At 40.5% G+C, this 14313-nt stretch overlaps 2 protein-coding genes across 2 annotated transcripts; both read right to left on the reverse strand.

Annotated features, from left to right (window-relative positions):
* Positions 1-4027: 4027 nt before the first annotated feature.
* Positions 4028-5023, reverse strand: LOC143526188 (olfactory receptor 1E16-like). The gene has a single exon (XM_077020835.1). The coding sequence runs from the start codon at positions 5021-5023 to the stop codon at positions 4028-4030; it is 996 nt and encodes a 331-aa protein (XP_076876950.1).
* Positions 5024-12314: 7291 nt separating this feature from the next.
* Positions 12315-13301, reverse strand: LOC143526189 (olfactory receptor 1496-like). The gene has a single exon (XM_077020836.1). It carries the CDS (start codon positions 13299-13301, stop codon positions 12315-12317), a length of 987 nt encoding a protein of 328 aa, XP_076876951.1.
* Between the last annotated feature and the right edge of the window lie 1012 nt (positions 13302-14313).

Consider the following 14313-nt stretch of genomic DNA (forward strand, 5'->3'; position numbering starts at 1 on the left):
ACCTATTTATTCTAGAGACTGCCTAGCTTGCTCCACAAAGTATTCACATTCATTACTCAGGTAGAAGTATAGATACTAGGGTTTAAAAATACTTCTGTAGAAGTTGAAGTCTCAACTCAAGCAGGGGTCTTGAGTGCACTAGCCCACCTCCCCAAAAACCCCATTCTTCTAAAAGCCATAATGACTATAGGCTAATGTTATATTAAAATGTTAATGTTGAAAAATGGGCACATATGCCCATTAAAAATGAATGTACTTTGGTACAAGGGTTGGTTGGTCTTCCTGGCTACCAACCTCCTCGCTGGTGCTTAGTTGGGACACTTCCCTCGAATTCTCTTGAGTCTCTGTCATGGACATCTTTATACTAAGCTACATATGTCTGCTATGTCCTCGCTGGAGTGTGATGTGACGTATGCAGGTGCGATGGATCATGTACAAACCAATAGGGTGTCAGAATATTGTATTTTATACTTCTCATTCAACCACAATCAAATTCACTCTATCCGGATGGCGCAAATAGTCAGGATAGGGTTTTTTAAACGATAACATGCCGGAATGAAAACAAGTCGAAATGAAATAGCAGTATGAGGGTATTTTTTTAATGTAAGGAGTAGAAAGGACAGATAATGGTGTGAAAATGTAAGCAGTAGAAGTAAAAAGTCAGCTGAAAAATAATTACTCTAGTAAAGTATAAATAACCAAAATTTCTACTTAAGTAAGGTAATGAAGTATTTGTACTTCGTTACTTGACACCCCTACCAGCCTGTTTCTGGGGCTTTGCCCCACAGAGATTTCACTGTTTAGTTCTCCAGATTCTCCCCCGCCCCGCCCTCTTCTGTTTTCTTCGGGTTGCCCTTTTGCTTCTGTTTGCTTCTGTGAATCTTCTGAGTTTTCTCGGTCTCCGTTGTTTTTGCCTTACTCTTTGTTTGTGTTTGCTCGTGTTGTGGTGTCTGTTTCTGTTCCGGTCTCTGTCCCAGTCTTTGTTCATTGTCTTCCTTTGTTTCTGTACCCATTCCGGTTTCTGCCGAGTTTAGTTCCTTGTTTAGTTGTGTATTTATTAGGGGTGGGACTCGATTTTTAAAATTAATCAAATTAATTAGAAGCTTTGTAATTAATTAATCGAAATTATTCGCATTTCAATATTTAACATGAGAACATCTTGTTTATTTTTCCACCAGTCTACAGACCAATAGATGATTGCAGAAAACAGAGCAAACAGTTTTCAGAACACTGGAAATTCTGACAAAAATTGTTGCTTAATTTTGGTAGTTTTGCACAGGATATTGGAAGAATAAGAAGAACTGAAGTAAACCAGAAGCTGTTTTTTGATACCATTTTAGATGGTAGACTTTTTCTTTAATTTCCCAGGCCTCTGCCACAGCCATAAAGTCCTCTGCACAGGCATCTCCATAGTGCCTATAAGTGCTCTTCAGCATGATCAAAGCAAATGACTGGATCTTCCATTCATCATCTATAATATGAGCTGTAACACCAAGATAATTCTTGTTGCTAACAGAGGTCCAGTGAGATCCCCAATCAGAGCCACATTTGTGCCACATTTGTGGCGCTCTTCACAATAACCTGTTTTACTTCCCGTTCCTAATCATACAGCTGCTGATTTTCTTCGAGGTTGTCTTTCTGAATTGCAGTTTGTAACTTGCATCAGCTGATGCAATTTGCAGTGCTTCTTGTAAGCCTTTATCTTCGACCACAGAGAGTGGTCTACAGTCCACAGCAATCCATCTCGCCAGTGAACTGGTCAATTTGTCTGACGTGGACTTTGACATTTTGTTTCTTAATTTGAACCCCGACATGTGGTCGGGTGTTGACTGGTGACACTGTTTGCTCGTACTAGGAATACATTTAGCAGCTAAGTTATCATTACTGACCTGTGCGTTAGCCCCAACATATTTTGCGTTGACGTGGTAACGAAGGGTGGAAGTGCTCCTGTGATAAGCAAACTCCTTCCTGCATAAAGTGCAAACAACAATATTTTGTTTGTACTTCCATCTGGAAGTTTCTTATATTTAAATTCCCCATCCACCAGCGTAGCCTCTTCAGTCATCTCCAACATGCTCATCTTATTGTGCGTCCATATAATCTGTATGCCTGGAACTCATGCACTGAGAAACATTCCATTGTGCAAAAGTGTCTCATGCGTTAAAATGCGTACATTTTTTTAGTTCGTTATTTTCCCTGTAATTAACTAATCATGGGGCAGTCATGGCCTGGTGGTAAGGAACTGGTCTTGTCACGTGTGATCCACAGCCCCCTAGTAATCACTAGTGTGTGTGTGTTCTAACTGCACAGATGGGTAAAAAGTGGTGGACAAATTTTGATTGCGGTGAAAAATCACAATTGACAAAATATGGCACATAAAAAAAAACATTATTAATCAATATTAACGTGTTAAAGTCCCACCCCTAGTATTTATACTTGTCATGGAGGGTCAGCCCAGAAGCCACCAGAGGGCGCGCACACTCACTCACCTCATCACAGTACAAACCCTCTCATACCTGGACACTCCCATCATCTCAATCACCTGAGTATTGACACCTGCCACTAATCTGTTTCAGGCTACATAAATACCCACAAGTCGCGCTGTCCAGTGCTGCGCATTCAGCCTGCATCCTCACCTCGCTCCATAGAATAGCCTGCTCGGCACTTTGGACTTCTGCTTATCTGTGGACTTTCTGCTGTTTTTCATTCGTTTAAGTATTCCTTTGTGTTTGACCTGCCAAGTGGCCTGAGCATTTGTGTTATTTATAAAGCCTTTCGTTCACAGCCTCTGCCTTCTGCTGCCTCTGTCCCGGCATCACAGATTGCGCAGCCTGTGGCAGCTGGAGCTGAGGAGCTGTCGCCTTTGGAGATCTTGGCGACCCAAGGTAGAACCATAGGAAAACAGCAACAGGAAATCCATGAGGTGAAGAATCTGATCCATTTAATGTCCAGTTGTTTGCAGAGCCTTTTTACCCAGGCGAATACCTCTTCCATGCCTGAGACAGAGGAGGAGAAAGTACACATTGCTCCACCCGAAGCGTATGGAGGAGATCCGGAGAAATGCGAGGGTTTCCTAGTTCAGTGCAGACTGTACTTTTCGTATCACTCAAAGTTGCACAAAAAGTGATCAAGCGAGGGTTGCATATGTGATCTCCCGCCTACCCAGCAAGGCGCTGGGTTAAAAAAGCAAGTCGCCTCTATTGTCCAAATACGACACTTTTATTGCTGAGCTTTGGGAGGTATTTCACCACCCGAGGCAAGGAAGTGCCTGCGGACAAAGCCTATTTTGTCTTTCATTCTTTTTTTTCCCCACTTTGTGTACCTCGGTGTGGTGCGCTGGGGGAGGGGAGGGTACTGTCACAGTTAGCCCTTCCCCCTACTGTCAGTCATGTATGTTTTGTTTATGTAGCCATGTAGTAGCCACATGTAATAGTCCTCCGTGTTTTGTAACCTGTCCCCCTCATTAGCGTATTCAGGTGTTTCATGTTTAGTATGGTGTATGTATAGCTCGTGTTTTGTCTATTGATTTGCTGATCATTGTTTCACTTACAGCCCGTGTACTTTTGTGTTTGCACTTCAGTGTTTTACAGTTTGTGGTTGTTTGTTCTTTGTGTTCTAGTATGTCGTGGCTTGTTGGTTTTATTAATAATAAGGACACTTTAATGGCTTTGATCTAAGTCTGCTTGTACGACCCTGATTTTGGACTCACCATTTGTATCCACATTTTTGACTCTTGACTCCCTTTGCATTACACCATGTAGTTCAACTAGGCTGTGTCCCAGCTACATCAGCTTGAACCCTGCTTCTGCCACGTTGTTTATTGATTTTTTCTTTATCTTTTTTCCATGTCCTTCCAGTACAATGTCTTAGCTCAACATTTTAGATAATAATGAACTGACATTCACAAAAATCATGACAAATATTTTAAAATGGCTCTGAGCATTTATTTAAAAATAAAAAAAATAGAAGCTGAATAGCCCACACTTATTTCCCACACTTATTTCAGTTTCTTGTAGCATGTATTGTTTTAATTCCTCATAGCTCCTTTCAGTGCCGACTTAACTTTGGATCGTTTGTAGAGTTTTTTAATGGCCTGCATGACCTCCTCTGTCTTTAGAGTGTATATGATTGGGTTTAACATGGGTGGAATAGTCTGTGTCAGGGCAATGTTGATTATTCTGATATTTGTATCTATAGTTGTTATACTAGCTGCAGTGTAAATGCTAACAATTGGTACATAAAATAAAGCAACTAATATGACATGGGAGGTGCAGGTTTTCATGGCTTTGATTTTATCGTTACCATGTACAATTTTCTGCAATGCAAAACCAATACAAACATATGAAACTGTGATTAGTAGTAGTGGAATATACAGCACGACAGCTGCACAGACATAGCTCATTATGGTATTTATAGTTTTATCATTGCAGGCTAATCTAAACACAGGGCCATAATCACAGAAATAGCTGTTAACTGTAGTAGATCTGCAGAAGGATAATCTGGTTACCAAAGAAACAAGGAGCATACACACAGTTCCAGAGACAACCCACAAAATGCCTACAATCACACTCATAGCTGTTTTTGTTACAAGAGCGTGATACCTCAGAGGGAAACATATAGCAACCAGTCTGTCATAAGCTAAAGCAAGCAGAGTAAGAGACTGCAGAGTCATAAAACAATTCACAAAAAACATATTTGCCAAACAGGCTTCATATGACATGTACTGATTGTCAAACAGAAATGTGTCAATGATCTTTGGAATGAGAGCAGAGCTTCCACACAGATCAGAGAAGGCCAAGTTGAAAACAATTACATACTTTGCAGTGTGTAAGCTGCGTGCCAGGTAGATGGATCCCATTATAAAAGAATTCCCTAAAACAGTCACAGCGTACACAAAGCTTAGAAATACAAAGTAGTACTTTGCATGTGGAATGTTGTAAAGTCCTCTAATGTAAAATGTGGGCCGAAAAAATGTTTCATTCGCTGATGACTCAGGCTGAATGGAAGTCATGTTAGAAGTCATCTGTCATCATTCCACCTGTAAAACAATGGATGGAATTGATTGGATGGAATTGAAGTTCTGTTGGTGTTCTAAATTAATTATTTGTTACAATGTAATTATTCAAAAATAAATGAAGACATAGATTATATGGACTGAGTGTAAGTAATGTTGGCAGTCATTAGGCCTAATAAAACCTATAAAAATGGCTAACATTTAATTGTCATGATTTCCCCCTTCATTAGTTTTTGTTTTTCTAAACAGAAAGTATTCTAAACAAATCCCACTTTCAATGTACATATGAATAAAATCATTGCAGTACAATTCCAGTAACACCAAATCAACATTAATATTAATCAAAGCATATCAGACATCTTGGAGCATATCAGACATCTTGGAGCATTAATCAAAGCATATCAGACAACTAAGTGACTTGATACTGTACCTTACTGCAGAAGAGATAGCATACCAGCATATGTGTGAAGTACGGACATATTTATGATGAATCTGTGGTGACATCATTCCCTGTGGTACTTGGCTTGTTTTGAATTTTGACCTATTATGGACAAAGTGCTAAGTTGTCCTCAGAGGTATCAAGCTGCTGACATTCATATCTCTAATCACTGGTGTAATACAGGTTTTCTCTTTGACTGTTTTGAGCATTTTGAAGCTCTAATTATGTATTAGAGCAGTGGTTCCCAAACTTTTTCTGCTGTGCCCCCCTTTAGTAGATGAGAATATTTTTGCCCCCCCACCCCCATATTGACTAGGGATGCACCGATTCACGTTTTTCACTTCCAATAGCGATTCAGATATCTGAGGTTTAGTATCGGCCGAGTAAAACTGCTGAATCGACTTAACACATTTTTTTTAAACACAGACATACTGAATTACAAGTTTATTGAAAACTCTGCACCAGTATAGCACACTTAAACACACACAAAAACATGTAAAAACAACACAACTTGCATTTGTTCAGTCAGTGCAATTATGAATATAACATTGAATGTAAAATAAATAATACCAAAGAACCTGAAACTTACAAAAACAATAGGTTCACAACTTTGGTCAAACATGAAAAAAATAAACTGCAAGAAACCTTTTAAATGGTTCAAGAATTCTAAATATAATTTAAAATAAATAAGGAGATGAAATAAGAGAAAATTCATATGCGGCTAGTTTGCAAGCGCAGACATCACGCAGAGCACAAAGCATGTAACGGCCAGAAATATGTGTACTGTCTCTTTAAGGGAGCGAGTTGAGTGCACATATGGAATATTGTTGACTCAGACCACTGCTCTTTATTTTATCTTTATTTCATTTCTGTAAGTAACGCATTCAATGAGCTTTGGACAACTCACCAGTTCATGTATGAACAGTCAAGTAGTGCTGGAGCCCCAAGTTTAATTTGGTCAACCAGCAAATAAACGGACTAAGTGGAATAGCACCAGCGCGAGTACAAGTCAGTGATTGACCTCTCCTCTGTGTGCTTCGTGTTTCACTCGCCTGTTAACTGTCCAGGTTCACTTCTATCCGGGACAGAGTGGATATTTAAGGTTGAACTAACTCAGAAAAGCAAGCAATACTGTCAGGAATGCCACCTGATCTTCCCTAACCAGCCTCACCTGCCCCTCATTACCACGTCCCCTTCAGCCTTACTTAAGCACTTCACCAGCACATCTCAGTTGCGAAGTATTGCCGACTCATGCCGCGTACCAAGCCTTTCTATATCCTGTCTGCTCTCCTGTGTCCTGACCCTCGCTTACGTCCCCGACCTTGTCTCCTGCCTAATCCCTCTGTACCTCCTGACTTCTGCTCCCCCGGTATGACCCTGGACCGTCCTGACCACGCCAAGAAAACGCTGTTACTACTGATCCTAGTACTCGTGATTCACCTGTCTGTGTTTGTACCAGCGTCTCATTTAAATAAAAGCGGTGTTCTTCCGCATTTGGATCCCTCTCTGCCTGTTCAATACGTTACAAATACAAGCATAGAATTAGACTGAATAGATCTGTTTTTATGGATCGGTCACATTGTCACCGATACCCGATCTAGAATTGTTTCAGATATTAATATCGGAATCGGTGCATCCCTAATATTGACACATGTGCACGTTTTACTTCCAAGCTCCGCGCCCCCCCTGCAATAGCTCCGCGCCCCACCTAGGGGGCGCGCCCCCCACTTTGGGAACCACTGTATTACAGTGTTGTGTAGATCGACAATTATTAATATTTTTGTGATCTTGACTATCTCAACAAGCCTGTAACAATAACATAAAATTGTTTGTATACCCCAATCCTGATTACAGTAGTATGTGTCAGTATAAGAACATTTCAGGAATGGCTGACTGTGGAGGAGCGAATTACATTACACGGTCAAAAAACACAATTTCGACACCACGGCAACATGGGATCCCTATTCACATGTCTATCACTGCAGTGCTCCTCATCACCATCTTCTCCACTGTACATAACACAAAGTAGAATTTCAGAGTGTGTTACTATTCTTATGTATGGGATTGTATGTAACAACTCACAAATCAAAATAAAAAGGAAGAGGAGGAGAACGCAGCTGGGAACGGGGCTTTGTTCAGACCCTCAAGAAAGTCGCGATGTTGCGATTTGCAACTTCAACGCAACTTCAAGCAAACCCCGCGAATTCAGGGCGGTGTTGCAACTTTAGCCAATCACCGCAACTTTCCCGCAAATTTGACCAATCACTGATGTCGTCTTGATGTGACGTCGACAAACTCCCGCCTTACCTCCGTATATACGTTCAAGAGGAGCAGACTGAAAGCAGCATGAGCGACGAAAATAACGGCAAAAAGATCGGGAAAAGCAGTATCCTGGTACACTACATGAAAGCGGGGATAAACTGTCCAGATCCGACCCGCGAATTGATTATCTATGGCCCCCTGGATGATATTTAATTACTATTAGAACCGGCCCGCAAGCCACAGCTGCCCAATGGTGTTTTGCACGCACAAACACTACATTCCCCACAATGCAACGGTAGCCCGCGAAGTCACTGCAGCGCACGCAAGCGGCGAGGGTCTGAGATAAAGTTTATAAGTTTAAACTTTGAACTGAGATAAAGTTTAAAGTCAGAGATAAAGTTTATTTATCTCTGATCCATATCTATGAGTTACTAGTTCACTCTGGCACCAACCACTGACGATCGATCTCGATATAATACTTAATTTGTGTCCATTTTACAGGCCGCCCGGTAACAACTTACGTTCAACTTACAACTTACGAAACCATACAACATTTACTCCCTATTGTAATGTACTCACAAAAAAGCAAAAACACACCGCAACTTCCATCGCAATTTTTTTGAAAAACACCCGCAACATCAAACATTTTAGCCCGCAACAATCACAAAAAAGGTCCGCGAAATCCTGGTGGGACTGTTTGTTCGGTTGTTACATTTGTAATTTTGTTACATTTCCGCTAGACCTTCTGATGTGACTTTGGCTTTCCTCATGGTTTATTATTTGAGATTTTGTAACGCAGCTCGCGCTGCGGCGCGAGGGGACAGACACTAACGCTGAGAAGAGCGAGTTTTATTACAGGGCATACCATCATCAGAATCCGAGAAGCAGTCCAGGGTCATAACAGGTGGGCAGTCAGAATAACAGGCATAGACAGGCATGATGAAGACAGGGAACACTGAACAGGCAGAATACACGCAAAGGGAACAGTACTCACAACTAGAACACGCAACGGAAATCTCAAAGGTACGAGGAACTAACCGAGGTATTGAAACAAAACAACCGATACAGACATGGGCAATACAAGGACTATATATACACTGAACTAAACTAGGACCAGGTGATGACAATGACGACAGGGGCGTGGCAGACAATTAACAGGGAATCACAGAGACAACGAGCAGGGCGGGATAAACAGGCAAGGAACACAGGAACACACGGGATATTGGCAAGTGCCAATCACTACTCGTGCCTCCAAGATTTCTGCTTTCGCAACCCCAGATAGATTCCTCCAATATAAAGTAATGCCTTTTGGTCTTAAAAATGCCCCTTCAACATTTCAGAGGCTTATGACAGTTGTGTTAGGTGATGTACCTAATTATGAGGCCTACTTAGATGATGTGGTTGTCTATACCCATACATGGGAACAACACCTGCAGACTTTAGAAGCTGTGTTCAGAAAGTTACAAGATGCTTCCCTTGTTTTGAACTTGGAAAAATGTGAATGCGGAAAAGGTGAGGTGGTCTACCTGGGAAGACCAGTCAGCCATGGCAAGGTTCAGCCCTTGGATGCAAAGGTGCAAGGATAGTGCGGTGATCTGTGGAGTGGAGGGGGGTTAGGATCCTGCATTAATGAAATTCTAAAACATATCTCAAAGACAAGGTTTTTTATCATTTATTTAGGTTTGCACACAAACACTGACTTCAAAATTATTGCATCTGTCAGTAATAAAGAAGTTGCTTGTGCTCCCGACCCTGCTGGCTTGAGCGCAGATTCTCCATCTGCCCCTCCCTCTCTGACAGCGCTTCCAAACACCACCAGTCATGAATGACCGGAGGAAAAGTGGGCGTCTGAAGGACGTCTGGCAGAGGACTCACTCCCAAATGACATACAATAAATGACAAGCCAGACGTCAAAGCTTAAAATTAAAGTATTAAAATTGCAGCAAGAATATTACACTCTTGCACGAAAAAAATGAAAAGAAGAACAAAAAAATTTTAACCCATGCTTATCTTAATGCCTAATTATTGTGCATATTTATGCACATATACACATATGAAATTTACATATGAAATGTGTACCTAAAATGAAGGTTCGCACGCGTCTCTCAGTGCCATCTCAGCCCCCTAGTGGCAACTCTTAACAACTTACGAGTCCTCTGGAGCAGTCTTAACTTTTTGGGAGAGTAAGAGTGATTCTTATACTTGAGAGTTTTGATAACCTGGGCCCGTATTTATCAAACTTCTTAGAGTGGAATTTTGGAAATTAAGTGCTGAAACATTCTTAGATTTGCTCCTACTCACAGAGTTAAGTGTAAGTGCCAGTTATCAAACCTAAACAAATACCTGTCTTTTTCTTATGTCTGCAGTAGGATATTAATTTCCCCCGCATTACTGCCTTCCCTGCTTCCCAAAGAACACACGGTGAGGTTCCTGGTAGATCGTTATATTAATGAAATCTTGTTCTTTAAGTATTGATGTATTTAATCTCCAGTTCCTAGTTGCTGGTGTGGATCTTTTCTGTGTCAAAGAGAGAGAGACCGGTGCATGATCACTGATAGTGATAGGATAAATATGGGTGTCTGTGACATCTGTCATAATAGAATTGCTAACTAAGAAGTTGTCTAAACGAGAATGTGAGTGGTGTACTGCCGAAAAGAAGGTGTAATCCTGGAATCAGTGAGGTTGTGGGGTCAGAACAATGCACACTGGCAGAATAATATAATGCACCTAAAAATATCTGTGATGCGCTCACTAGCATCAGGGACTCAATAAAAGAATTGGTTAAAATGTGAGCGCTGTCTCTTACCTTTTTATATTTTAGCTATGATTTGTTTTCTTGCTTGTATGGCACCTGGGTTAGGCTGCGCATTAATTTGTCCTGGCTCTGGGTCCACTGGTTGCTCCACCACCTCTAATAATGGCACGGCATACCTGTGCGCAACATTGTGCAGGACCCAACATGCCCTCACAATACGAGACACCTTCTCTGGCCGATACACGAGCATCCCCCAGTCCTGTCCAGCCAGCGCCACTGACTTTTCAGCTGCCCAATCGCCCTCTCCACGACTGACCGGGTGCAAGAATGGAGAGAATTGTGTCTCCACTCCCGGTCAGTCCATGGATTACAAAGGGTCATCAGCCACGTCTTGAGCGTGTAGCCGCTGTTTCCTAAGTAATTTAACAATTACCCATGTTTTAAATTAATTATTCTAAGCTGGAAATGTCAAATGCTTTTATTTAAATGCTTAAAATTTGTTCCTTACCAAGAAGCCACGTACTCTGCTAGCTTGTGATCTTATCCCAACCATGCAGTTTGTAAGGATGTACGAATCATTGGGTTGATTCAGGCCAACGTGCCACTACATTAGTAAGGCACATTTTTGCATCACAGATTATTTACACGTTTATGAAATTAAAGTGCTTTCTATTCACATAAGCAAATTTCTCTTCAGGTGGTGCCTTTATGGAAATGTGTGTGCAGTCGATCGCTCCGATTATATTAGGGAAACCGGCTATCGCTGCAAATTGTGCTTGTTTGCCTGGTCAACCACTTCATATGGGAACTTTATATACCTAGCTGACATGCAGATGATCCCATCCAAAACAGCTGGCATGGCCCGGCTCAAAGATGACTGGGATATCCCAGACTGGTCTGCTAGTTCTCTTTGAAACGAGCCAGTTGCCAGGAAGCCGAGCGTTTCTCCAAAACTGGACCCAAATCAGCACAAAAGGACGGTTCTTGGAAATCTGAAACGGCTTATAAGCCACTCATCATCATGGGCCAAAAATCACAATGGTCACGGAAAACGCGCTTTTAGCGAATTCGACCATTAGCAGTATCTTCCAGTAATGCCAATGCTGCCATCTCCCAAGAATTCCAGCGCAACATTTAATGCATGTTTATATATAATCTAGGCTAAGTGGAAACACATTGAATCATTATTTCAGTAAGGCAGTGAAATTGTCTGATTAATCTACTGTTTAATTTTCTGATTAATTTGCTTTATTTTACCCAATAAGGGCTTACTACAATTTGTGCGTGAAGGATATCTTAATAGTTGTAATTTCAGTGCATCACATCTAAGTGTCGCTAATTGATGAAAACACATTAGAAACATGCGTATGCCTGAGGTGAAGGTGTCGTGGGTGTAAGCACTTTCTCACGTTCAAATCACATTTCGTACATCTGACCGTTTGCGTGAAACATAGCGTACGTAATGTTTTTGTGCGTATGCACTGTTCGTACATGAGGCCTTGCAACGTTGCCTGAGTACTGGACTGCCTCACTGGACTGTGCTGCGTGCCACGTTTCTATTCATTATTGCCATTTGGCCTGAGAATTTGGTAGCTCGTTCTTCATGGACAATAATGCTTAGTCTACAGCCTCTGCCTCCTGCTGCCTCTATCCCCGCCATCACAATTGCTAAAATGAAATTGCAGCACACAATTAGATAATGGAAAAAAACAAGTAATTTTCCTGAGCATTACATTACAAAGTGATAATAAATCAATGATTTTACAGTCTGTACTGCTGGAACAATTTTGTCCCACACATATTGCTTTTAGTTTATTGTACCATATTTGTGTTGTTTCAAGTCCTCACAGCTTATTTCTTTTTGTGGGCTTCACATTGAATCGTTTGTAGAGTACTTTAATAGCCTGCATTACCTCCTCTGTCTTTAGAGTGTATATGATTGGGTTTAACATAGATGGAATAGTCTGTGCCAGGCCTGTATTGATTATCCAGATATTTGCATCTACAGATGTGGTAAAAGTTGCAGTATAAACACTTAAAATTGGTACATAAAACAAAGCCACTAATATGACATGGGAGGTGCAAGTTTTCATGGCTTTGGTTTGCTGAACATGTGCAATCTTCTGCAATGCAAAACCAATGGAAATATATGAGAGGGTTATCAGTATCAATGGAATGTAAAGCAGAGCAGCTGTACAGACATAGGCCATTATGAAATTTATAGATTTGTCATTACAGGCTAAAATAATGAGAGGGCCAACATCACAGAAAATGCTGTTAACTGTAGTAGATCGACAGAAGGACAGTCTGGTAAACAGAGATACAAGGAGAGCATTGATAGTTACAGATACAAACCACAAAATACCTATGATCACACTCATAGTTGTTTTGGTTATAATAGCCTGATACCTCAGAGGGAGACATATAGCAACCATTCTGTCATAGGCCATTGCAACCAAAGTAAGAGACTGCAGAGTCATAAAATAATAAACAAAAAACATATTTGCCAGACATTCTCCATATGATATGTACTGATGGTCAAACAGAAACATGTCCAGAAGCTTTGGAATGAGAGCAGAGCTTCCACACAGATCAGAGAAGGCCAAGTTGAAGACAGCTACATACTTTGCAGTGTGTAAGCTGCGTTCCAGGTAGATGATTCCCATTATAAAAGAATTTCCTAAAATAGTCACAGCGTACACAAAGCTTAGAAACACATAGTAGTGCGTTGCATGTGGAATGTTGTAAAGTCCTCTAATGTAAAATGTTGGGTGAAAAAATGTTTCATTCGCTGAGGATACAGGCTGAATGGAAGTCATGTTAGCAGTCATCTGTCATCATAACACCTGTAAAACAATGGATTGGATGGAATTGTTAATGTTAATGCAATTATTACAATAGTTCAATAACAATAACAAATGAATACATAGATTACATGGACTGAGTGCAACTCATGTTGGCAGTCATCAGGCCTCATAACACCTATAAAATAATGACTTGCATTTAATTGTCATGTTTTCCCACTTAATTAGTATTTGTTGCAGGATTTTAAACACATCCCTTTGTCAATGTAAATGTGAATAAAATCATTGCATTACAATTCTAGTAACACTAAATCAACATAAATATTAATCAAAGGATATCAGACATCTTGGAGAGGAAACAAAGTGACTTGATACTGTACCTTACTGCAGAAGAGACAGCATACCAACATATGTGTGAAGTACAGATGTATTTATCATTAATCTGTGGTGACATCATTCCCTGTGGTATACTTTGCTTGTTTTGACTTTTGACTTATGATGAACAAATTGCTAAGTTGTCCTCAGAGATTTCAAGCTGTTTTCATTCATATCTCGAATCACTTGTTTAATACGATTTCCCTGTGACAGTTTTGCTCATTTTGAAGCTCTGATTATGTATTAGAGTGTTGTGTAGATCAACAATTATTGATATTTTTTGTGATCATGACTATCTCAACCAGCCTATGACTAACACATGAAATTGTTTGTATGCCGCAATCCTCCTGATTTTGGTAATATCAGTAAAAGAACATTTCAGGCATGGCTGACTGTGGAGTAGCCAATGACATTGCATGGTAAAAAAACAACACAATCTCAACACCACTGCAACATGGAATCTCTGTTCACATGTCTAACATGTGAGAGAGTTATCCCTCTGTCTTACTATACAGAGCGAGGTATCTCATTATTATGCAAATAACATAACGCTTTCTTTGGTTTATAATTACACAACGTGAAAAATGAAATTCCCAGGATAAATTGATAAGGGTGAATCTTTAAATGTTCGTTATATTACACTTGTTATAAAACCTAAAGCCTT

The sequence above is a fragment of the Brachyhypopomus gauderio genome, chromosome 10 (assembly GCF_052324685.1).
Source record: "Brachyhypopomus gauderio isolate BG-103 chromosome 10, BGAUD_0.2, whole genome shotgun sequence".
Taxonomy (NCBI): domain Eukaryota; kingdom Metazoa; phylum Chordata; class Actinopteri; order Gymnotiformes; family Hypopomidae; genus Brachyhypopomus; species Brachyhypopomus gauderio.